General features: G+C 35.4%; 1 protein-coding gene across 1 annotated transcript in view; it reads left to right on the plus strand.

Moving 5' to 3' along the window:
- The window catches only part of Kctd8 (potassium channel tetramerization domain containing 8), a 255,499-nt gene extending 232,860 nt beyond the window's left edge, over window positions 1-22,639 (plus strand). The window contains exon 2 of the mRNA XM_047565713.1: window positions 21,319-22,639. Coding sequence (XP_047421669.1) covers window positions 21,319-21,779 — 461 coding nt within the window. The 3' untranslated portion in view covers window positions 21,780-22,639. The remainder of the gene's footprint in view (window positions 1-21,318) is intronic.
- The last annotated feature ends 965 nt before the right edge of the window (window positions 22,640-23,604 follow it).

Below are 23,604 nucleotides of genomic sequence, written 5' to 3' on the forward strand. Positions count from 1 at the left end.
TCATCTAACTTTTCAAAAATACTACAAACTTACTGTGTGAAAAATACCTTACCTGCATAGAATATTTAATGCAATCTTTATGAAACCCTTCACAGAGGAGAACACCCTAATTCTAGGGAAATATGTTAATACCGTTCCTATGATCTCCTCCAGCCAAGATGAGTCTAAACCTGAGCCTGAACTCAGACCTCTATGTCCAAAGTCTGAACTCTCAACAATATTCCAGACAGGATTTTTTCTCAATTAGAAGCAGAGACTTATAGGTGAGATGAGATGATCTGGGTGAGGCCTCTGGCTCCCAGCATGTATAAAAATAGTCTAGAGGTCTAACCTAGGACTACCTGCTGCAGCATTCCAGATGGTGGGAGGATCACTCTCCTTCCCATTCAGCAATCCATGGGTGTTTCTAGACAAACAAAGGCACATGCAATACCCAACAATTTCATCTTGACTGACGGCATCAGTGAATATTGGGTTCACATGCTGTGGAGTTTTAAGTCAAGAGGATGGATAGATTCCAAGCCTTGCCTGCAGAAAATGCTGGCCCAAATCCTCTAAATCTTCCTGATGGGATATTTGCGTATTTCAGAATTTAAAGGAATCATTTGGTTCCTTTGTAATTATTTCCGTGTTATAAGAGCTGTGAATGGGGATACAAATTTGTGAGGTTCCTTTTCAAAGTCACTTTAATAGTTGCTAGGGGAAGAGGGACTAAAGGCAGACTTCTTATAATGTCTTTCCACCTGTAATTATTTATTTATTTTTTTAGTTACAGAGGGGCACAATACCTTTATTTATTTTTATGTGATGCTGAGGGTTGAACCCAGTGCCTCACACATGCTCAGCAAGTGCTCTGCCACTGAGCTACAACCTCAGACCTCCACCTGTATTTTTAATCACCATATAATGCAAGTACATTGATTGTAATTATTTGTTCAAATGAAACAATGTAAGGAAAGCTCCCCATCATGTTCCCTGTACCAGACTCTTTCCCTTCTGAGACATCATTATCAGATTGATATTCTTGTGTTCTTGTATTCTTGTGTTCTTGTGTTCTTCTAGCTTTTCATAATCTTTCCCTTGGAAATCTGCTTGTCTACAGAAAAGATGTGTTTTGCTTTGCTCTTTTATTCCACGAGCTTTAGAGGGCTCAGGCCCCTACAGAGAAAGATTTGTAATTGTACAATTCTACCTGGGATATGGTATGTTTAATATTAGGGTGTTGGGATAGCAAAATTATTTCTCCCTCACAGCAAATCCCAGGTCTTCTAATGCTTTTATCACTAATAAATGTAACATTTTGATCTCCATCAGACTGACTGCTTTGTTTATCTCTCAATTGGGTCAGAATACATTATGCTCCTGGAGTTGTTTACTTAGTTTTTGCTTGTCTTTAATGTTCCAATGATACCTTTTCCAATAGAAATTTCCTATTTTTATAAATAGAAATGCTTTTACATTTATAGCTGCTGTATTTTATGACTCCAACTAAACAACATAAAATTATTTTCAAAGAACTTTATCTTTTTTGTTTATGTTTATATTTGACACTTCAATTCACCTACAATATATTATATATTTTATATATGTTATGAAGTGGAAATAAATATATATATTTCTCAAATGCATAGCCAGTTGCCTTAATGCACAGCTCATTGAATAGTGTATTTTCCTGTCAAATTGGAACCTCCTTAGGTACATGGCTTGGTCTTTGCACTTTTCATTCCATTCCACCCCCTAATTTTTCACATCACTGCAATTATGTTAAAGTTTCAACATACAATTTTATATCTAGCAAGGAAAATCTCACATAATTTTTATCTGTTTCAAAATACTGTGGCTTATTTCTAATATGTTCCCTTTCCCAATTTATTTAGGACCAGTTTGTCAAAATCAGTTTGTTAGGTTAGTGGTTAGGATCAGTTTGTTGAGATGTGTATAATCTTGCATTGAGTTCATACATTCACCTGGGGTATAACCACATCCTTACAATGTTATTCTAGATGGTAACATATTGCTCTTCACTATTTATTCAGTGTCTCCAGGTGTGTCGATAAAGTCCAGTAGTCCCCAAATTTCAAAATTTTATTCGTCTGCCTCTTGTTAAGTTCATACAAAGTTATTTTGAAATTTGTTTTGTTGGACTGTACATGATTAATTTGTTACGCTTTTTAAAAATCAATTTTGCTGAAGTACAGAAAACTTGTCGATTTATATGTTAATGATGTTTCTAGTCTCCTTAGAAAACTCATGAGCTTTCAGTTGTTCTACATAAATCATCATATTACTAGAAAATTGTGATGTTTTTCTTTGTATTTTTACCAATATTCTTGCTTATTTTTCTTTACTTTTTGTTTATTTTATTATTTCATTCAATACAACCTTGAAGAATGATAATAATAGTAGGTATTTTGGGTTTATTTCTGACTTTAATTAAAATACTTTTGATACTTTACTATCAAATTAAGAATGTTTTCTTCCTCTTAATATCATTTTGCTGTTTTTTAAATTTAAAACAAGTATGAGAATTGAAGTCTATTCAGAATTTTCTTACCATAACATAATAATAAAATATAATAAAAATTTTAAATTAAAAAACTATAACAAATAGCACAAAGTATATAAATGTACCTGGGGAGCTTTAAAGAATAATAACAATAACAATAATAATAATGATTTTTATTTCCTCCTTTAATTATATACAAACCAAACAGGAAAAAAATAGTAACAAAGATAATCCAAGAAAATGACATGGTATTGTCTTAGAAAGCTGAATTTTTTTTCTACTCATGATATATTCTTCTAAAGTCTCACATGTATGTACAGGAATTTCAGCCAAAATGTTCATAACGGTACCATTCACAGTAGAAAAAACTAAACTGTCATTGTGTCCACTAATGAATCACACTTCCAACTCACATATTATATATTTAATGGTGGTGAAACATCTTTCATTTTAAAGATAAATATTATTGAGTCATATATGATACATTATTCTTTTGACATATTGTTGAATTCAATTCATATGTAAGATTTTTACATCTAGGTTCATAAAGTAGATGGATCCATAGAATTCTTTCTTGTTTGTGTATTTAGTCTTTTTTGTATATTATATTTAGTCAGGTAAGATCAGGGTTATTCACAGTTAAAGAACTGAATAGGACAGTTTCTTTTATTTTTCTATTTTTTAGAGAAGTTTATGTAACACAGATTTTATATTTCCTTTGTAGGAGTAGATCCCAGACTTATTTCTTATTCCTTGTAGTTATAATCATTTCTTCATGTTTTATATTTTTAGTGAGCCCAATTTGATAATTTGGACTTTTTAGAAAGTTATTAATTTGAAGTTTATTGGTGTTAAATCACTAACATTTTAAATATTTTGTGTATCTTATTTATTCCCTTTTCTCAGTCTCAATATCTTCTTTTTTTATCAGACATACTGCCAAATTGTCTATTTTTTTTTTGGTAGTAAGCTTTTCATTTCATTTATTTTCTGCAAAACTTTTCCATCTCCATCATTGTCTGCCTTTCTTCTGTAGTAAGCTCCTGTTTTGTGTTATTTTGTCTATTCCAGTTCATTGGGTTGAAGACATGGTTCATTTATTTTATTCCTTTTCACTTTCAATTAAATGTATTTAAGACTACATATTTTCATTATTTGAGGCTACAATTTCTTAGGAATACACTTTGTGTATTTCCTAAGAGTTTGGAATATAGTGACCTCATTACTCTCCATTTTTAAATAAATTGGTTAAAGTCTTGTTGACACAATTTGCATGGTCTAGTGCCAAATGAAAACATGGGACCCCTTGATCAAAAAACAGGAAAAAAAGAGCTGCTGATGGTACTAAAAGATAATGCTTTTCCCTTTCTTCTGTGGTCTCTCTCCACTTGTCATAGTGGTTTTCTGTCTCTGTGTATGTGTGTATGTGTGACTGTGTGTGATAGTATTTTCTTATTTGCCCATTATTATTGTTCTAAATAAAGAAGACCATTAATGTTAAATTGTTAGTACGTTTGAAAGTTTATCTTTATATTGTGCAGTGTCAGTTTTTAATGCAAACATAAGAGCATTAAACTCATATTTAGATTGCCCAAAATTACATAATTGCTCTTCCATTGAATACTATTTCTTGCCAGAAGAATGAAGACTACACAGAACAAGCAGTACGTTTATTTCACTTTTTCATATGTGCACACACTGCCAGCACTGTCTCCCTTAGGTTTACTGATGAGCACAGAAAGACTGAAAGAAAAAGCACTATGTGTCTCCCATTTTCTTTCTATACCATCACTCTCAGCATAATGATGAGTAAAAAAGAATACGGCAATATTCTTTGGTCATTTGTGTTCTTGTGTTCAGGGCTGTTGGTGCCCTTCCCTCCCTTCCTGGTGTTATTGTAACCTACTTACTTTATACAAACTCTGAATGTATGTTTTACTGTTCGCTTACTTTGTTCTATTTTCTCTCTTGGTTCTAACCAGCATCTAATTCTCCTTCTCAACAGGACAGCATTTTTAGTATGTTATTGCTTCCTCTTAGCCCTCTCACTTGCCCTGTTGTAACCATCTGGATTTAGGTTCCAGGTTGCTAGTAACCTTTTAATATTCTGATTTCATGATTTCTTTTTCTTTCAACTTACATTATATTCTCTGCCTTCGTCTTAAATTTAGGGGTCAGTTTATTTTCTGAGATTCTGACAAGTGTATGTCTAAATGTATGTCTGAGATTCAGATAAGTACAGGAATTTCTACTTGACAAAATGCACCATCCAAATCCAACAGGTTTACAGCAAATGAACTCATCTTTTTTTTTCTTTCTTTCTCATTATTTTTTTTTTTCCTGATATCTACTCTCAATATATCATTGCTTCTCGGTCTACTATGAAGGCCAGAAATGAGCATCATCATTCATTTCTTCTTCTCCCCGAAGCTTCCTCCTCTTTCCTCACAAGAAGACATCACTAAATTGTTTGCTTTTACACTAAAGTTCATATTTTTCACTCCACTCCATTAGCACCAAAGCAACACCTGCATTTACTTCAAGGTGTTATCATCTGGCACCTAGAAATCAATGATGCAGCCGGTCCCTCCCTCCCCAAGTCAGAGTGATCCCTACAGAATGCAAGTCTCATTCGATTTCCTACCTCCTCCCAGCTTAAACTGAATGTGTTTTCTCCCTTTATCCTTCCCCACTCCCTTGTCTTCTTCTTCCTCTTTTACCTATCTCCTCTGTCTTCCATAGCATTTTTTTGGTGGGAAGGGGTCCTGGGGACTCAGCTACATCCACAGCACTTTTTATTTTTCATTTCAAGACAGGCTCTCGCCAAGTTGCTTAGGGCCTCACCAAGTTGCTGAGGCTGGCTTTGAACTTGAAATCCTCCTGCCTCAGCCTCCTGAGTCTCTTGGCTCCCATAACATTTATAAAGGGTTTTGCAGCAGACTTGAAAATACAAAAATATTGCCACCATCTTGCTTCGATCTTATCCTTTTTTCCCCCCTATGCCTTCCAAACCGTATCATGCCAGCTCAATGAAAGTTTTGCAGTTTCTATAAAGTTCAAAGCTTGAAACCTTATTCCCTGGTGATATTCTATAAATATGTACTACCAATAAAAGCAGAGTAGATTTAATTAATTTTCCCTTAATTACTTTGAGTTATCTATAGAAACCACTGTGTGCTAACAGGTAATATTTTTAATGAAACTTGTATTACCACAAATTGGATTATAAAATAATCTTTTTATAATTAATAAGATAAAGAGTCGAGCAATTGGACACATAGTATTAAAATTTTTAATTATAAATTTTTAGTTACATCTTTTGTAATCAGAAAGGACCACTTGACAGAAAAAAATTTAAAACAAACATGGACAATTCTTATGTGCTCTTTAATCTATAGAATCAGAATCTTCTCTATCTTCCCTGTGACCCTTAGCCTTTACCTTGCAGTTTTGTTGGGTAAGAGTTCATTGCACACTAAAGGCAGACACTGCTGCTGATCATTTAAGTAATGGAATGTGAGCCCTAATTATTGACTTGACAGATATTTTTGATATCTCTGTGATGCCAATATATTGCCATAATTGCATTTAACTCAATTATATTGTAAATCACAATTCCCAATTAATTAGTAATATCTAGAGTCAGTCTTTTTAATTGAATAATTATAAAATTATAGTTTATTAGTACAGGAATTTGATTATAAAAGAAATGCATATATTTGAATGTTTTCCTTCGAGTAGCTCATGATTACATTAAGTGGTTTTTATAAAGTTAACAGTGAGTAGATATCTCTGTTTACTTCCATTGAAATTTATATGAAGTCAGAGCAAACTATGCAGTTCCATGCCTCCTGTGTTGTCAGCACTTCATGGAAAGTTATTCAATACCTGTCATGTCAAGAACATTCTCTGTTACTGATGCTTCATGTATTTTTAAAGAAAAACATCTCCAAGCTTTTAATGAATAATACCTTATACAACCATTAATTAAATATAGTTTTCCAAAAGTATCATGAGTGCAATTCTTTCTTAACATAAATATTTTGGTTGATCCACTAGGAGGTTTTACCAGTAGATTTTTTTTAGCTTGTAATGATTTCATCAGCAGCATTTCAAAATTTTCTACTTTTAATTTATAAGGACTTAATATCAAAAAAAAAGAAAGATGATGTTGCAGCTGCTGTTGAAATACTAGGTTTAGACTAAAGAATGCTCTGAGGTGACATGAAAAGTTCAAGGCAGCTCAGCAGTGGCAGAATATACTCATTATTTAATTAATCTCTGAAAGCCCTTGGCAGAAACTTCCAGCCTATGTCAGAACCTTTTCTGATCAAGAGGTGTACATCATGGAGAGGTTAAGTCTTACAGGTGCTTTACTGTACAAATATAACTTTGATATTTTGGCAAGTATACTATTGGACATGTCCCAAATCCTAAGATAATTCCTTTCTCTTCTCTGTTCCTTCTCTGCTCCATTATGTATGTCCTTTCAACATCTTGTCTATTTTCCTAATTTCATTCTATAAAATTACATTAGGATTCACTTCATAAACACTATTTCTTTGAACCATCGTTGTGTCTTACATTGAGCCCATCTAATTAATATCAAATAGTCTTTTATTATTGGTCTGAATTTACAAAAGTATGTATATCAATGGGTATACAACTTGAGCATTTATTTTGAAATGGAAAAAACTTTAGTTTGATAAACAGAAATTGCTTGGGTAAAATACCACAGTCCCAGTAGTAATGTTCACAACAGGGAAACTATAGTCCACATCTTCATATGTACATATGAAGATGTAAATTTATTTTCTGTTACAATGACTAGACATGATGTCAAATAATATTATATTGCAAATGACCTAAATTAATACTAACACTCAGGTATAGTTACACACTTTAATTCACAAGATTTTACAGACCTGCATCTTGATTTCATCTTCAAGGACATGAAATTTACAGATATCAATAGCTCTAGTTTAAGATTTCAAGGAAACTGGTTTCAACACCAATTTCAGGAGTTTTCAGGCAGTTTATCTCCCAAACTTACTCGGCATAAGCTCTGGAGTCAAACAGATCTGCATGTGGATACTGGATACTGCCTCTGCCACTTCCGTATGTGACCTCTCAAGTTTCATAACCTAAGTCTCAGTTTCCTCATGTGGACAATAGGCACAATAAACACCTACTTTATTAAATGATTGTGAGGTGTAAATGAGATACTGCTTTTAGTGCCGAGGTAGGTGCCTGGTCAGTAGTGAGCATTCTAGAAGATGCAAGGCTGTGGTTCAATCCCCAGCAGTAAAGCATGCATGCACACACATGCAATCTCCTGACTCTATCACTGTTTCTATCTCTTTGCTCATTTTGTCCTACGTAGAGTGGCTTTTCAGGAAAAGGTGACACCGTTAATGTTGCTATGGAATTGTGTGAGACACTTATTTCACTACAAAGGATATTGATTTCTATATTTAACCCCACTCGTATAATGAAGCAAATATCTTTGTCTTTGTGTTTAACTTGCTTGAAATAGATCTTTTCCCCCAGGACACAAGAATGAATGAGGAGCTCTGTCCAGGACAATAATAGTAATAATAATGATAAAGCCAATAATACCCATCCAGGCCACTACAAATGGATGCATGACTTCATTAGTAAAACAATAGTAAAGCCTTGATTTCTTTAAATTATAGGTTTACTCTCATAATAATTTTCTTAGAAATACACATTGATTTATTATTTTTCTCTTACTCCAAATTTCCCCAAATTTTCTGATATATATCTTAAAATGTGCATAAAAGTTAAGTTTACACATTAAAAGTGTTACACGTGTTCCAGTAACACATACAGCCAACACAGCCCTCAACTTGCTTTAGGAAGAAAAGTTTCAGTTGTGTTTCAAAGTTAATTGCACCTAATGAAATACTTAATACAGTTTTTTAAAGAAATTTTCTGCATAAGATTTATATTTTATTTGGTCTAAAACTACTTGTCAAACCAGCATAGCTGGACAGAGGACTCAGTGACCCAGACACCCACCTACTGCTAGGGCTCTTTCAGCTCTCTTTTTCTCCTCCTTTCTTTGGAACTGGAGGACTCAGTCACCTGCAGGCACATCTTTTTGGAAAGAGATGGAACATCCTTCTCTTTCTTCCCCCTCATAGACAAGTTTAGTGTATCCCAGATATTTGCAATTAGTGCACTATCCAGATTATTTGCCTACCAAACCCTGTTCTTGCCATAGATTATGGGGCTGGCTTCATAAGATATTATATTGGCCTGTCTAGGTTATAAATCTGGAGTCTGTTAAAGACACTAAGTGCATAGTGGCACCAAGTAAGTCCTCAGACATACACACAGAGACAATAAGAGTGTGCTCCATGTATACTAGTTAAAAACTGAAATCAAACTCATTCACATAGATGGGAAACTGAAGACAAAATACACGTGGCATGTAGGATAATATTAATTCCTTCAGTTAGGTTTGGACAGAGGGTGGGAGTAATAGAAAATGAGTTTTGGGGTTAAAGCTGAGACTAGGCCATGGAAAGTGTTGTCTTTGGAGCTAGGAGATTTGAGATTTGTGAAAGGTGCTAACATCTGTGGACAGTCATTATATTAAGAGCTGTGTTTCACTGGTGTGGAACTGGGATCTGAGTATGGAAAAGAAGAAAGGATCTCTGGGAATTCTTGCATAGATTCAGTTAAAGTTAATGAGGCTCATAACTCTGAGAATGAAGGCTTGGAGAGGGCAGTGGCGGGGCCATGATCAAAGTTTACTCAGTAGGATCAGGTGGCTGATCACCTAGGGAGGGAAAGAGTTCAGGGGTAGCAGTTGGAATAGTGAAGATGAGTCACAAATTGCAAACCTGGTAACTAAGAATAATCTTGTGAGTTTATAAAAAAAGAAAAAAAGAGAAACATAAGTCACAGGAAGAAGAATGAGTGTAGAGGGAAAAGAATAGTGAGAATATTTTTTGACATGGTTTTCAAAGTGCAGGGCAGGCAGTGAAGACATGGGACTGAAACTTCAAGGAGTGAGCAGGTGCTAGCGATCTGTGGTGTGTGTGTGTGTGTGTGTCAGAATGAGGAAGTGGATGGAAATGTTTATGTTTGTAGAAAAAGAAAGAAAATAATGTATTGTGGGAACAGAGATGGTGTAAGGAGACTATGAACCTCATCCAAATATGGTTCATCTAACTGGGAGGAACTTAGAATAGGTGATAATCTTTTTCTCAAATGATAAGGACTATTAGTTGAAAGAGGGAAAAATTTATTCTATTTTGCTCCAAAAGATAGAACTAGGACTCATGGATGGCATTATTTGAGGAGAAAAATTACAACTAGAGGAATGTTCTAAAATTAGGGATACTCCCAAAGAAAAATGATTTGCAATACACTATTCTGAGCTTATCATTACTAGAGGAGCTTGCACAGAATCAGGATGACAGCCTGACAGAACTTGTAAGACATTTTATTTTAATAAAGAAATTAAGATCCTGCAGTCAGATTCAATATAATCCTGTCATTAAGGGATTATATTATGTTCACTTACATAAGAGAACTTAACATCCACCAGGAGCCAGACATTAGACTTAAATGGACTTGTATTACTTTCCAATGGCTTCTATAACTACCAAAAATTTAGTGACTTAAGAAAAGCAAATTGCTGGGTGTGGTGGCACATGCCTATAATTCCAGTGACTCAGGAGGCCAAGGCAGGAGGATCAAAATTTTGAGGCCAGCCTTAGCAATTTAACAAGGCCCTGAGCAACTCAGCAAGACCCTATCTCAAAATAAAAAATAAAAAAGGCTGGGGATGTAGCTCGGTGGTAAAGTCCCCTGGGTTCAATCCCGATTACCAAAGGAAAAAAAGAAAAACAGAAGCCTGTTCTCCCATAGCATTAGAGGCCTGAAGTCTGAAATCAGTTTCACTGGGCTGAAATCACGAAGTCAGCAGTGTTGTGCTATCTCCAGATGCTCCGGCAACATTTCGTGTGATACTTGCTTATTCCAAGTTCTGGGATCTGCCTTGATTTCTTAGTGTGTAACCACATTGCTCCAACCTCTGCCTTCGTGGTCACATCACTTCCCCCTCCTACTCCTCTTCTGTGACTCTCAGATCCCCCTCTACTTTTGTCTTGTAAGAGTACCTGTAACTAAATTTAGGATCCAAACAGATAATCCACAATACTAATTTTACCATCTCAAAATCCTTAATCAGACCTGCAAAGATGTTTGCCATGTAAAGTGACATTTGTAGGTCCCAGGGATGAGGATACCTGCACTCTTTTTAAGGGCCTCTTGTAACCCGACTAGAAAATTCTTCACATAGCCTGACACAAAGCCACTCTAGGAGGAAGATGCCCATGTTTTGAATCCTTCTTAAGCAGAATGAGAAAATGAATTTTAAAGAATTATTTTGGCATTTGGCATTAGATGTCAGAACCTCACCTCAAGTGCAGGTTTGCTATTTTCAAAGATAGGACAACTTTCTTTCTTCTTCTTTTTCTTTAATTGTACCACAAAGTGAAATTAAACTCTGCTCTGCACATGTATGCTTCCATTTTCCATTCACTGTAGTGACTTTGCACCCTGCCACCTCTTTAACAGGCACTCTCATAAATCACAAAGTGAAAAGAGGCGGTACTCACATTAAATAGCACGGCAGCTACGAGAAGTTGCATCTCACTGAACATTACTGGAAATACTTGAAAACATTTATTGGCAGGCAGGCAGGCACTCCAGATTTGAAGAGATCTGACAAAAATCCCGGAACTGTGACTTTCTGCAGGCGATTGCTTCTGCTCTTGGAACCCAAGTGTTAGCCTACGTTTTTTCTTTTTCTTTAATTTTTTATTCTTTTTTTTTCTTTTTTCCTTACCTCCTCACAAACTTTGCTTCCACTCCTGACACAGAATTTGTCTGGAGCTTAAGGTAGCTGTTTAGTACTGTATAACAAGCAACCATAATTTACAACCCGCATGGTTTTATGTTCATGTAAATTTGTTACGCACGGCACATCGTAAGTGCACCCCTAACCTATATTTACAGAGCGCCTTTTTCCCCTCCCAGTGCCATCAGATGCGGTATGAAAACAACATCTCATTAATCCTTGCCAAGCACCTTGTAGATGTTATGATCCGAGTTTTATAGATGTGGAACGAGCAGGCGTACACAGGCTTTTGTTCGAAAATTTGAAAAACAGATAAATCATGCTCTTATATACTATGTGCCTATGAGAAGGAGGTCATTAGAAGGCGGCCACCTGGGCCTGGGGATAAAGCTCTGACATCAGTTATAAGGACTGGTGGATTCAGGCATGGGAACCTAGAACAAGCAGGGGGGGTTGTTTCTTAGTCTTAATTCCAGGATCCGAAAGGAGCCTAGGCATCTTCATGGCATTTGTTTATTTGTTTGGTTTGAGGCATAAGAAGGGAGACTATGACAGAGAATCCCAACTGAATGCAACCTGGGATGAATTTTAAACAAAGAACTCTTGTGAGAGGCCTGCAATGATCTTCCAACGATCTTCCCTGATACCTTTTGTACCGGACATGTTCAGGTGCAAGTATCAGGTACAACGATCCTGTAAATGAAGTAGAATTCACTTCTTTTTCCTCATTATGTATGGTTTTATTTCTCCTTAATGAGCTAGAAGGGATAATAATGTAGGGACTTTCCCAAAGGATTTGCATTTTCAGTAACTAAAGAACCTGTGAGATCCATCTTTTGGTTCACTGTTGAAGTTTTATCTTATTTTACTCCCTGACTTTTTGTTTGTTTTTGTTATACTGTGTAAGCTTAGTAATACTTGGGTTTATTTAGAATACAACAATCTCCTATGTGCTTAGATATTGTTTTATAAATTTACTAATTTCATTTAATTCAGTTTGATGGTTACTGAATTATTACAGGCCTAGCCATGGGTGCTTCAGGAAATACAAAGAAAGAATAGAAAGAACCTCTGCCTCAGGAGAGACTCTGTGTGTGTGTGTGTGTGTGTGTGTGTGTGTGTGTGTGGCAAAACAGGAATGGAAGTTAAAATGTACAGAAATAGCTAGAATTTAAGACCAAATACGTTCAGTTCTTGGAAATAGATTCAAACAAATTGCTATGGGTTGTTAAGGGAATAAAAAAAAAAAAAAAATCACAAGAAATCACATCCAAATGGGAGAATGGAAGGTTTTATGCTGAAAACAACATTTAGAACAGGCTTTGAATCTTTGAGAGAAAGGCAATAAGATTACTTTTGGAATCTCCTGGAATATATGTTCCAATAAGCAAATATATTTACTCTCACACTTTTTTTCTAATGCTATGTTACATTTGCTTATTCACTTTGTTAGTATTATTTATTCAGTGATAAAACACATCAGCCTCCTCAATGCTCTTGGTGAAACAAACACGAGATACAGTCTCTGCTCTCATGGAAATTATAACCTTTGAAGGGAAATAGCATACCAGACATGTGACCTTGGGACACATTTTTGTGTGGGAAGGTGGGCACATTCTTACTCTTCCTTATGGTTTGGTTCTTGAATGTTTCCAAAGGTTCATATAGTAAGGACTTGTTGGTCAGCCTGCGGCGTTATCGGAAGGTAGAAGAACCTTTAAGAGGTGAGGCCTATGGAGGAAGTTAGATGTTTGGGGAAATATTGGGGTCCCAGTCTCTTTTTGTCTCTCTTGCTTCTCTTTTTGTCTCTCTGCCATGAGGTGAGCAGCTTTGCTCCACCACACTCTCCCCACCATGATGTTCTACCTCAACAAAAGCCCAAATGCAATGAAGGTAACTAACATGGACAGAAACCTATGATATCTTGAGGCAAAATATTTTTTTTCTTTTTATAGGTATTCATTTCGGGTCTTTTGTCACAGTAGTAAAAATCCAACTAAAACACTGCTCTGTGGTCAGTGTTAAGAATATTAAGTTTTCTGAGGATTCTCCACACTGCCATCCATCAGAAAACTTGGAATGGACCCACCTTTAGACCCAGTAATCCCACTCCTTGGTTTATACCCAAAGGACTTAAAATTAGCATACTACAGTAATGTAGCCACATCAATATTTATAGCAGCTCAACTCACAATAGCTAGATTGTGGTACCAACCTAGATGCCCTTCAACAGGTGCATGGATAAAAAAAACTGTGGTATATATACATAACATAATATTATTCAGTCATAAAGAAGAATAGTATTATGGCATTTGCAGATAAATGGATGGAATTGGAGAATATCATGCTAAGTGAAATAAGCCAGTCCCAAAAAACCAAAGGCTGAATGTTTTCCCTGATAAGTGGATCATGATATATAATGGGAGTGGGGTTTGGGGATTGAGAGAAGAATGGAGGAAACTTTGGTTATGTAGAGGGAGATGGGGGGGAGGGTATGAAAGATGGTGGAATGAGACAGACATCATTACCCTATGTACATGTATGATTACACAAATGGTATGAATCTACATCTGCACAACCAAAGAAACAAAATGATGTACCCCATTTACGGACAATGAATCAAAATGCAGTCTGTAAAAATTAAAAAAGAATATTAAGTAACACAAAACATGGTGAATGCAAAATACCAAATGAATTATATAGTCAATTCCATTACTATAGAAATTCAGAAGTGAATTTTATTAATATTAATTTAATAAAAGTATTAATATTTAATTAATTTTATTTAATTAAGCATTCACTCTGATCAATTTACTACAGTAGGACACCATGCCTGTATTCCAGTGACTCACGAGGCTGAGACAAGAGGATCATGAGCTCAAAACCAGCATCAGCAACTTAGAAAGACCCTGTCTCAAAATAAATCTGGAAAGGGCTGGGGATGTGGCTCAGTGGTTCAATCCCCAGTACCAAAAAGAAAAGAAAAGAAAAAAACACAACAATGGGATAAAAGGCAGTTTCTGCCTTCTTTAGGGAGTTTACAATTTAGGACTAGGAGACACACTGTAAATAAATAAATTCCCAGAAAGGTTACAGGAATAATTGGAAGAATAGACTGGTAAGGGTCACATCCTGATGAAAAGAAGAGTACCATAACTTGTTTTCCTTTTAATTTCACTTTTTTATTACCCTTAACTCCTAAAAGTGGCTAAGTAATGCTAGTGAAGATAATAGAATACATAAAGATATGAGTTCAGTTTTTTCTTTCATACAAATTAATTTTTATTCATTTGAGTGGTCTTTTTCTCCTGTGTGACCTCTAAGTTAAATTTTCCATAGGAATTTTACTGACGAATTAAGGATAACTCCCATTCCTTAGCTCACGCTGGACACATTCCTCCCTCCTGCATGTCCTGTTGATTTACACTTTAGTGTCATCTGCACTTGTCCAGTTGACCAGCCTTAACCACCGCATATCAGGGACTGTGGTTGTCGTGGGGGTGTGCACATGTGTGTCTCCCTCCTTCTAACTCACATGAAGTCCAGTATATCACAGGTGCTCAATAAATGTTTGTGGAATCAAAACGGAGTTTCTTTCTCTTTGACTCAACTGCTTAATACTTAGAAGCATGTGGTGCTAATATTTAAGATGGATTAGTTCATTCTGTTCAAGTACCACATAACCATTCACACACCATTGATTTTAGCGATATTAAAGGGTAATTTCCCTTCTGGGAATTATGCCCATTGCAGACAAATTTTACATACCCAGTCTTTTTTATCATCACTAGGCAGGTAAAGAGATTAAAATAAAAGGTTTTTTTCAAGTGTACAGTTGTATACAGACTTCATTTGGAAATGCTTCTGTATCCAAAAGAGAAATATAGAGCTATTCATTGCACATGTCCACATCCAGAACGACCCAGGAAACTTGTGGCCTTTTAAAGACAAGGGGTATTGACATTCAGTTTCTATACCAGACTATCTACCCAAATGACTAGGAAAAGCTACCTCTTTCTTCCTTTTCATTTTAGTATGACTGAGTTCAATCCTGGCTCCGGCACTCCGACTAATGTTGACTGGTCTTCAACCTTTACCGTACTTGGTCCTTGTTTAATATCGTAAGGTTGGCCCCAAGTTCTCATCTGTTATAAATTTCTGCAATTCTAAATGTTATAATGAATAGGAAGGGATTTTCCAAACTGTCAAATTCTAATCAAGTGTAAAAAGTAAATATTTAAAAAGTTACCATGAATAGAAATTAGATCTTAGAACAGGGAAACAAATTCGAAATCCACAAAAGTGCTCCCACAGAATTTTGGGGTTCAAAGATAACTTTCTGTAAGTTCATCAAGTGTAGTTCTAGGAGATCTTATTAACTTATGTCTGTTTAAATGCATCTATTCTTATTGTTTAAGTCATCAACAGCAAGAATGACGCCTAAAGATACACAGTGCAGTCTGTCTGATTCACACCTCAGCTTAATGAATTTACTAGATTAGTTTTCTGTAGCAGTTGACTAATATTCCCTGAGACTCAGTTTCCTCATGTTTAAGCTTCAGAGTCATGACTAGGATTCAATGAGCTAATACACATAAAGTAGTTTGAATGAGGTTGGCATGAGTAAATAGTCAAAATTGTTAATTTTATTATTTAACATAAGTATCTTCCAAGATTATTTCCACAGTTATAAAAAAAATAGCATAAAAATTAGTTTATGCTGGTTGCTGTTGCACACGCCTGTAATCCCAGCAGCTGGAGAGTCTGAAGCCAGAGGATATGGAGTTCAAAGCCAGCCTCAGCAATGGTAAGGGGCTAAGCAACTCAGTGAGACCTTGTCTCCAAATAAAATACAAAATAGGGCTGGGGATGTGGCTTAGTGGTCGAGTGACCCTGAGTTCAATCCCCCGTACCGAAAAACAAAACAACAAAAAATATAGTTTTAAGTGTGTATGTGTATGCACATATGTGTACTGACTATTCTTTAAAAAGTAATCAGCAAGAGGTACAACCTAGGTTGGTGGTTTACTGGTCTCCTAGGTCAGTAAGGCTGTGCTTCCCAGTGGAAAATGTTCTGTGGATTTTTAGTAGAGATGTCCAATGAATATTCATGCCAAATCAACAAATGAAAAGTTGAGTAATTGCCCCAATATTTGAACATTTCTAAGTGTAACTATGTAGGGAATTGAATGCTTTTTAAAATTCATTCATTTTCAAAAATGAATCTCAGGTAGGAGATTTGTTTATTTGCTGATTTCTTGTTGCACTATAGCACTTAGTGACGAACTGTTATGTGATGAAAGAAAGCCCAGTTGACGAGATCTCCAGAGCATATTTACATTTTCCCTTTTATGCCAGGTCTGATTGGTGCTGTAACTCACAGGGCAAAATGCTTTGGGGGAAGATCATTCAGGTATATATTCAATTCTTTTATTAGATAAAGGGGTACAGAATTTATAATAGTCATGCTGTTCCCACCCAGTGATATTTAAATAATCATTTGTGTGGTGCTTAAGGCATTTCAATTGATTTTGGACTACTGAATATATAATGTAAAATTAAAGTTTGAAATTATCCCTAGGAGCCTACAATTAGCAGGCATCCACAAGAAAACTGGGCAACTAGAGTAAATCATTATTTTCCATGAATAAATGTATTTTTCTTAACTTCATGCCATAAAAGCACATAAATAAGTTAAATATCTTAGTCCCAATTTGTATCTACTATATTATCAATGATAATTTAAAACATGCTTAATCAACTTGAAATTTTTTAAAGTGCTGACATAAAGCAAAAGGAGGCTGTTGGTCATCCTTACTAATTTATACAGAGAACTGACATATTATTCTACATATTTGAAAATGGGGACAAAACCAAGTTAAACATTTTCCCTTACATCATAATACAAAGTTCTGCATCTATTTTGTATGATTGGTAGGCCTCCTTGCCTAAAGATGCTTATAAAATCATAGCAATTTTAGGTCCCCACCATCTTTTCCTCATAGATCTTTAAGATGTGGTATTCTAAAATAACCTACACCGTTAAACTATTATCATAAATGCTATGAAGTAGACTATATGTCTGAACATGCTCTGATCCATCTTATTTGTGGAAGGAAGAAAGAGATATAGGTGATGAATAGGGTCTGAGAAAATGGAGAAAACATTAGAAGAAAGAATAAAAAAAAAAACTGGTGTGAGAAGTTCAGTTAGGACTCATTTGATGGTAAATGCATCTTAGTCCATCTTTTCTGAAAATTCCAGAGATCCTTGGCCACACGTATGCAGTGTTTTTCTCTGAATCCAGTTGTCATCACCTACATGGAATTAGAATAAACCTGAGAGCTTCATCAAAACAGAGAGCTCATCTTTGTGTCCCTCCAGATCTTAGCATAATACCTGGCACATAGTGGATACTAAGTACCAAACTGTTGGCTGATCATGTGATGTCTTTTTCAAGGAAGTCTTCCTTGATCTTCCATCTGACAATGCAAGAGCACTCGCTAAGTATCTATATTTGTATACGTTGAGGGGTAGTTTTGTTCATCAGTAAATTATAATGCAATCAGGCATAATAATAACATATTTAGCTAGCACACAGATTTTATATAACTCCATATTCTCACTGACATAAGTTGTTAACAATTATTTCTCCCAGTGAACAGAAACAGAATGAAGCATTTTCTTTGGCGGGGTCTGGCACCCTCTCTCTGTACTGCCTTCCACTTCCATGTTATTACTTTTCTGCCTGATTGACTCTATCTAATGCTCTATTCCCCTGCTTATTAACAGGAAATTATTTTTCTCCTCATTAATTGATCCTTAAATGTAAATTGTCTTGCTCAGGTATTTGCAGTTTAATCGGTTAGTTTTTATAAGGAATGAAAATCTTACATTCCTCTGATAGAGATTTTGGACTAAGGATTAATAGAAAGACTGAAAAAAAATTCTTTATATTTGGTGTTATATAGTGTAGTGAGTTTTATGCTTGCATGAATCACGTTTATCATAAAGATAATTAGATAAACAGATACTACCTCTCCCCTGTGAGCTCAACCGACATAAACACATATCTAGAACCCATTTAGCACACTGAAATAAAGTTTCCAGGGATGGACATGAACATTCAGCAGGTTTTACTGGTATATCTAGTTATACTCTTTCTGTTAAGAATAATTACACAATATTCTTTTATGTGGAATATTATCTAGTCTCAAAATTGCCCTGAGGAAAATAGTAGTAACCTATTTTAAGGATGGGCAAATTAAGATGTAGAGGAACTAAAAGTATTTTACTTGAGGTCACAAGGCTAGTATTTGCTAGACAACCAGAATTTGAACACAGCTTAGTGGGATTTCAAACTCATTTTTTCTCCAGTATTACTGTCACCAAAATATGGCTTACTAAAAATCAGAGCCTTCCAGTAACACCCTTCTCATCAATGGAGATAATGTCAGTCAGGGATCTAGGAAGAAAGTGGAAACACCTAACAGGGTAATTTTAAGAGTACAATAGCAACAGTTGACAAGAGTATGAACAATACCCTGGTCTTATTAATTACCTACAGGACTGAAGTGTGAGCCTCAATTTAATGGAATTTAGAGAAGAGGGCTAAAGAGGAGGAAAGGAGAGGAAGAGAAAGAACAGGAAATTGAGTGCTCCCTAATAGATCTGGGCTTTTTTTTACTAGGAACACAACCAGGTCACAGCAATCCCAGGAGTGCAATGGGGTGAGGCTGTGGTCTTGCTAATCTTGCCATTGGCCATATCCACCTAGGAACCAGAAGGCAAGGAGCCTACCAACGCCATGTCCATCAGCCACTCAGGACAGAGGAGGGTGGAGAAGGGACCTGGGTAAGCCCAGCACTGCTAACAATGTGCCTTTCACTCCATCCCTCAGCCTCACCTCCCTGTTCTCCCTGACAGAAGAAATGAAATAAAAATGGGAGAGACTTGAAAAACAAACAAAAAAATCCAGCAAACATGAATTTTAAAAACATGTGACTAAACTAAAAAAAAAAAGTATTAGTGTACCTTCTTCCTAGGGAGTCGTAAAAATTAGCATTTATTCTAGTTTTACTGGATGGCAGATGAAGTAAGTTTGAAATATTGGTTAAGACCTTCCTGCTTAGAGGTACGTTTGCTTTGAGGCGGTTACTTCAAGTCTTTCAGTAGGTGTCCAGTTAATTGAGATACAGTTTACATATAGAAAACTCCCATTTTTGGTATGTAATTTAATTACTTTTTTAAAATACATAGTCTTCTAAGCAGCACCACAATCAAGGAATGGAATATCACTGAAAGAAGTTTTCAAGCTTTTGTTAAAACTTTAGTCCCACTTGATTTAATATTTACTATCAACTCTTGTCCGTTCCGTTTTTACTCTTATTTATTTATGTATTTATTTTTTATTTATTTTTGAATGTGGGTCAGACTTCATTGCCTAAGTTGGTCTTGAACATCCAGGCTCAAGGAATCCTCCTGCCTCGACTTCCCCAGGAGTTGGGACTATGGGCATGTGCTGTTGCAGCTGGTTTTGTTTCTTCTGTCTTTAAATAAGAAAATTTGTGATGTCAACCAGTCGTGTGATGCACATACTACATGTTTTCATGGAAATACATCCACTGATTTGTCTCCTCACTCTCCTGAGCAAACTACCAATGTTGCTTGTTAATTTATTTGATATGTGTTTGATTGAACAATGATTCATAACTAGCTTCACACTGAAATCACCTGTATCTACCAAATGACCCAATGTCCAGGTGGCTCCTCATTAAATCAGGCATTCCCAATTGATTTCAATGAATGATAAGCTAAGGCTTTCCAAATTATTCTAATATTCAGCCAAGGTTGAGACCCTATGAATTAGACTGATTTTCCTCAACTCTGGTTGCACAGTAGAACCCCTAAACAATTGTTTAAAGAGCACTGAAGTCTGTCCCCAGGCTGACTTATAGAGCATGCTCATAAAAGATGACTTAGAGAAAGTATGATCTGGACCCCTAAGATCTCTGAATGGTTTGGCTCCATTTAATCAAAGTTTTATTATAGTTTCGGGTATGGGATAGTGCTCAATAAATGCTAGATGGATGTCCTAATCCCACAGTGGAGTCAAGGAAAATAAAATATGCTCCCTCTTGGAAATAAACTCTTGGCATATTTGAAATAATTATTTTGGCAAACTAACACTTTCTGAAAATTGTCCTCCAGATAATTTATTTTAAATGCTAAGTCTCGTATTTTAGGAGAATACTATATTTCAACTATATAATTTCACCATAATATTAAACCCATATATATCTTATAACACTTTCATAATTCTCTCTAAGGAAATAGACAGGAAACAAGATTAAGAGACTGAGAGTAAGATTTAAATCAGCCTCCCACTTGAAGTATAAATGATGCTATTGCACCTCTGAGCTGAGAGAATAGTGCTACTTTGTAAAATAGAGAAATGGTGCTTTCCTGTTTTACAGTGGCAAAATGTATGTGCAAAGGACACCACTTAGTACAGAGTCCTGAACAGAAATGAACCAAGTGTCTAATGAAACAAATATAAAACTAGAAGAATGTTTACATATGGTATCTTTTTCAGATCTCAGGAGCTTGTATGTAAAATAACAAAAATCTTCTTTTCAGCAAAAAGCTACTGATGATCTATCATGGCAGAAAGGCTTATTAAGCAAACCTCTCAAACTTTATTGTTATAAAATATTAATCAGTATGATGCATGTTTCAATGTACACTTAAATCTGCTTGGTTTTGGGTATAATCCTTCAAAGGCAGGCTACCACAACAAATGACATTCTTCACGTAAATGATCAGTGTTCTTGGTTTAAAATAGAAAATATAACATTTGTTTAATTTGACCTTCCAATTTATTCAGTTTCTGCTCTATTTTTTTCTTCTTCAGGACCACCTCAGAAAATAGTGTCACCTAAACAAGAACATGAAGACAGGAAACATGACAAAGTCACAGATAAAGGAAGTGAAAGTGGGACTTCCTGTAATGAGCTCTCCACTTCTAGCTGTGACAGCCACTCAGAGGCCAGCACCCCCCAGGACAACCCGCCCAGTGCCCAGCAAGCTACAGCTCACCAACCTAACACCTTAACATTGGATCGTCCCTCCAAAAAAGCCCCTGTGCAATGGATGCCCCCACCAGATAAACGCAGAAACAGTGAACTCTTTCAGACACTCATCAGCAAGTCCCGAGAAACAAATCTTTCCAAAAAGAAAGTCTGTGAGAAGCTAAGTGTGGAAGAAGAAATGAAAAAGTGTATTCAGGATTTTAAAAAAATCCACATTCCAGATTATTTCCCAGAGCGCAAACGCCAATGGCAATCTGAACTGTTGCAGAAGTACGGGTTATAGTGATGGTCACCTTCCTGCAGTATTTTGATGACATTCAATGTTTACTAGTGTTGCCACCTGACTGATGGTCAGTGTGATTCTTGCTGCTCTTCCTTTTTGTGAATAGTGGATGTGAGACAGTATTTTTTTTTCCATTTTTTGTTCTTGTTACTTTTAGAAACAATTTAAAAAATGAAACCAATAAAAGTTGCGTCAAAATGGTGTATCTATCAGATTCAAATCGTTTTGCAAGATTGAAAGTAAAATGTGCATGATCAAGAAGCTTAGAATCTTGATTTTTGAACTGTGGTCAACCGGACATGCTTGTCATTTTGTAACTTACCCAAAACAAATCATCATATCACACCAACTGAAATGACAGTATGGATGAAGCAACATCAAGTATAATTTTAGAGGATGGTTTTAGGATCCAAATCTAAAACTGTTTCAATGTTAATGCAATAAAACAAGTATTATTTTTTTGCATGAACACAACGTTGCAAATACATCACAAGAAATAGGGAAGATCTATTGCTTGGAAAGAAAAAAATTATAAAAAATTAAGCAAAAAAACAAGTTTCAGGCAAAGCCTATAAATGTAAGCTGTCTAGGAGATTGAACTTTCTCTGTTCTGGATCTGTGATTTTTTTTGTGTATGCGTATGGTGTTTCTGTATGTTAAGATGGTGTAAATATGCCTTATACTATTGTGTTACAACATTGACATTCATCTATTAATGCTAATCATGATTATTTCTGTGAAATGAGTATTTTACATCAGGCTGTGAAAATTGGTATAATGATACTCTGAAAGATCCTATTATCATGTTATTCAAAATAATTGAGGGAAATGGTAAAGAGCTTTATGTATTTATTAAAAAAAGGAAAATGTATTAGAATTCCTTGATTTCTATTGACTCTTCTTTTAAAAATATTCAGTTTTATCATCTTCAATTTTTCTTCAAAACCCCATGCTGAATGGTCTGCTCAGACTTAATGTTGACAATTGTAAACATAATTCAACATGAAGCTACAGTCAGATTCAGATAGCTTTGGTATTGATCAGTAAAACCTCAGCCACGACAGAAAAAGACCTCATCTGAGAATACACTAAAATTTTATTTTAGTTTGACAACCAGATTGAAAAACTCTCCAAAACAATTGGGATGTTGCCTTCTACAAATCACAAGATAAAAATGTCAATAACATGCTAAAAGGTCAGCCTTTTATGGAAAGTGATTTCTTGCTCATTGATACAAGCTTTCTTATCATAAACCACACAATTTAGCCTCACTGTGTCTTTAGAAATGTATAATATCATGAAATTTTGCTGAAGAATAAGCTGAAAGAGGTAAGAATACCTTCAAGAATTATAGAACTCAGTCTCTTCTGTGGTTAGTCAAAATGAAATTGGCCCAACACATGTGGTATCATTTCTTTCAGCAGGATAGAATGAGATAAACATTATCAACTCAAAGTTTTAAAAGTGTCCACATTCATTTTTGGGTATATTTGAGATATCTCATAGTGCCATTATATAATATCACTACAATGGGCTACTGAAGAAAACTAAGATATATGATTTATTGTGAATTTTCTATCAGGCTTTAGAAAAATACCCACTCAAGTTCATTTGATTTGGGGAAGTTAAGAGGCCCAACATGGTTTGATACAGCTGCAACAAAAGTAAGTAAATACAGTTCACAGGTTAAGTTGCCAAATTTCAAATCCCATGTCCATCACTAATTATTTACGTGATCTTAGTGATAAGGGAATAATAAAGGAATAATAATATCATAAAGAAGAGTTAAATGATGTATTTGAAATAAAGCATAATTACCCCTCAT

The sequence above is a fragment of the Sciurus carolinensis genome, chromosome 10 (genome assembly GCF_902686445.1).
Source record: "Sciurus carolinensis chromosome 10, mSciCar1.2, whole genome shotgun sequence".
Taxonomy (NCBI): Eukaryota; Metazoa; Chordata; class Mammalia; order Rodentia; family Sciuridae; genus Sciurus; species Sciurus carolinensis.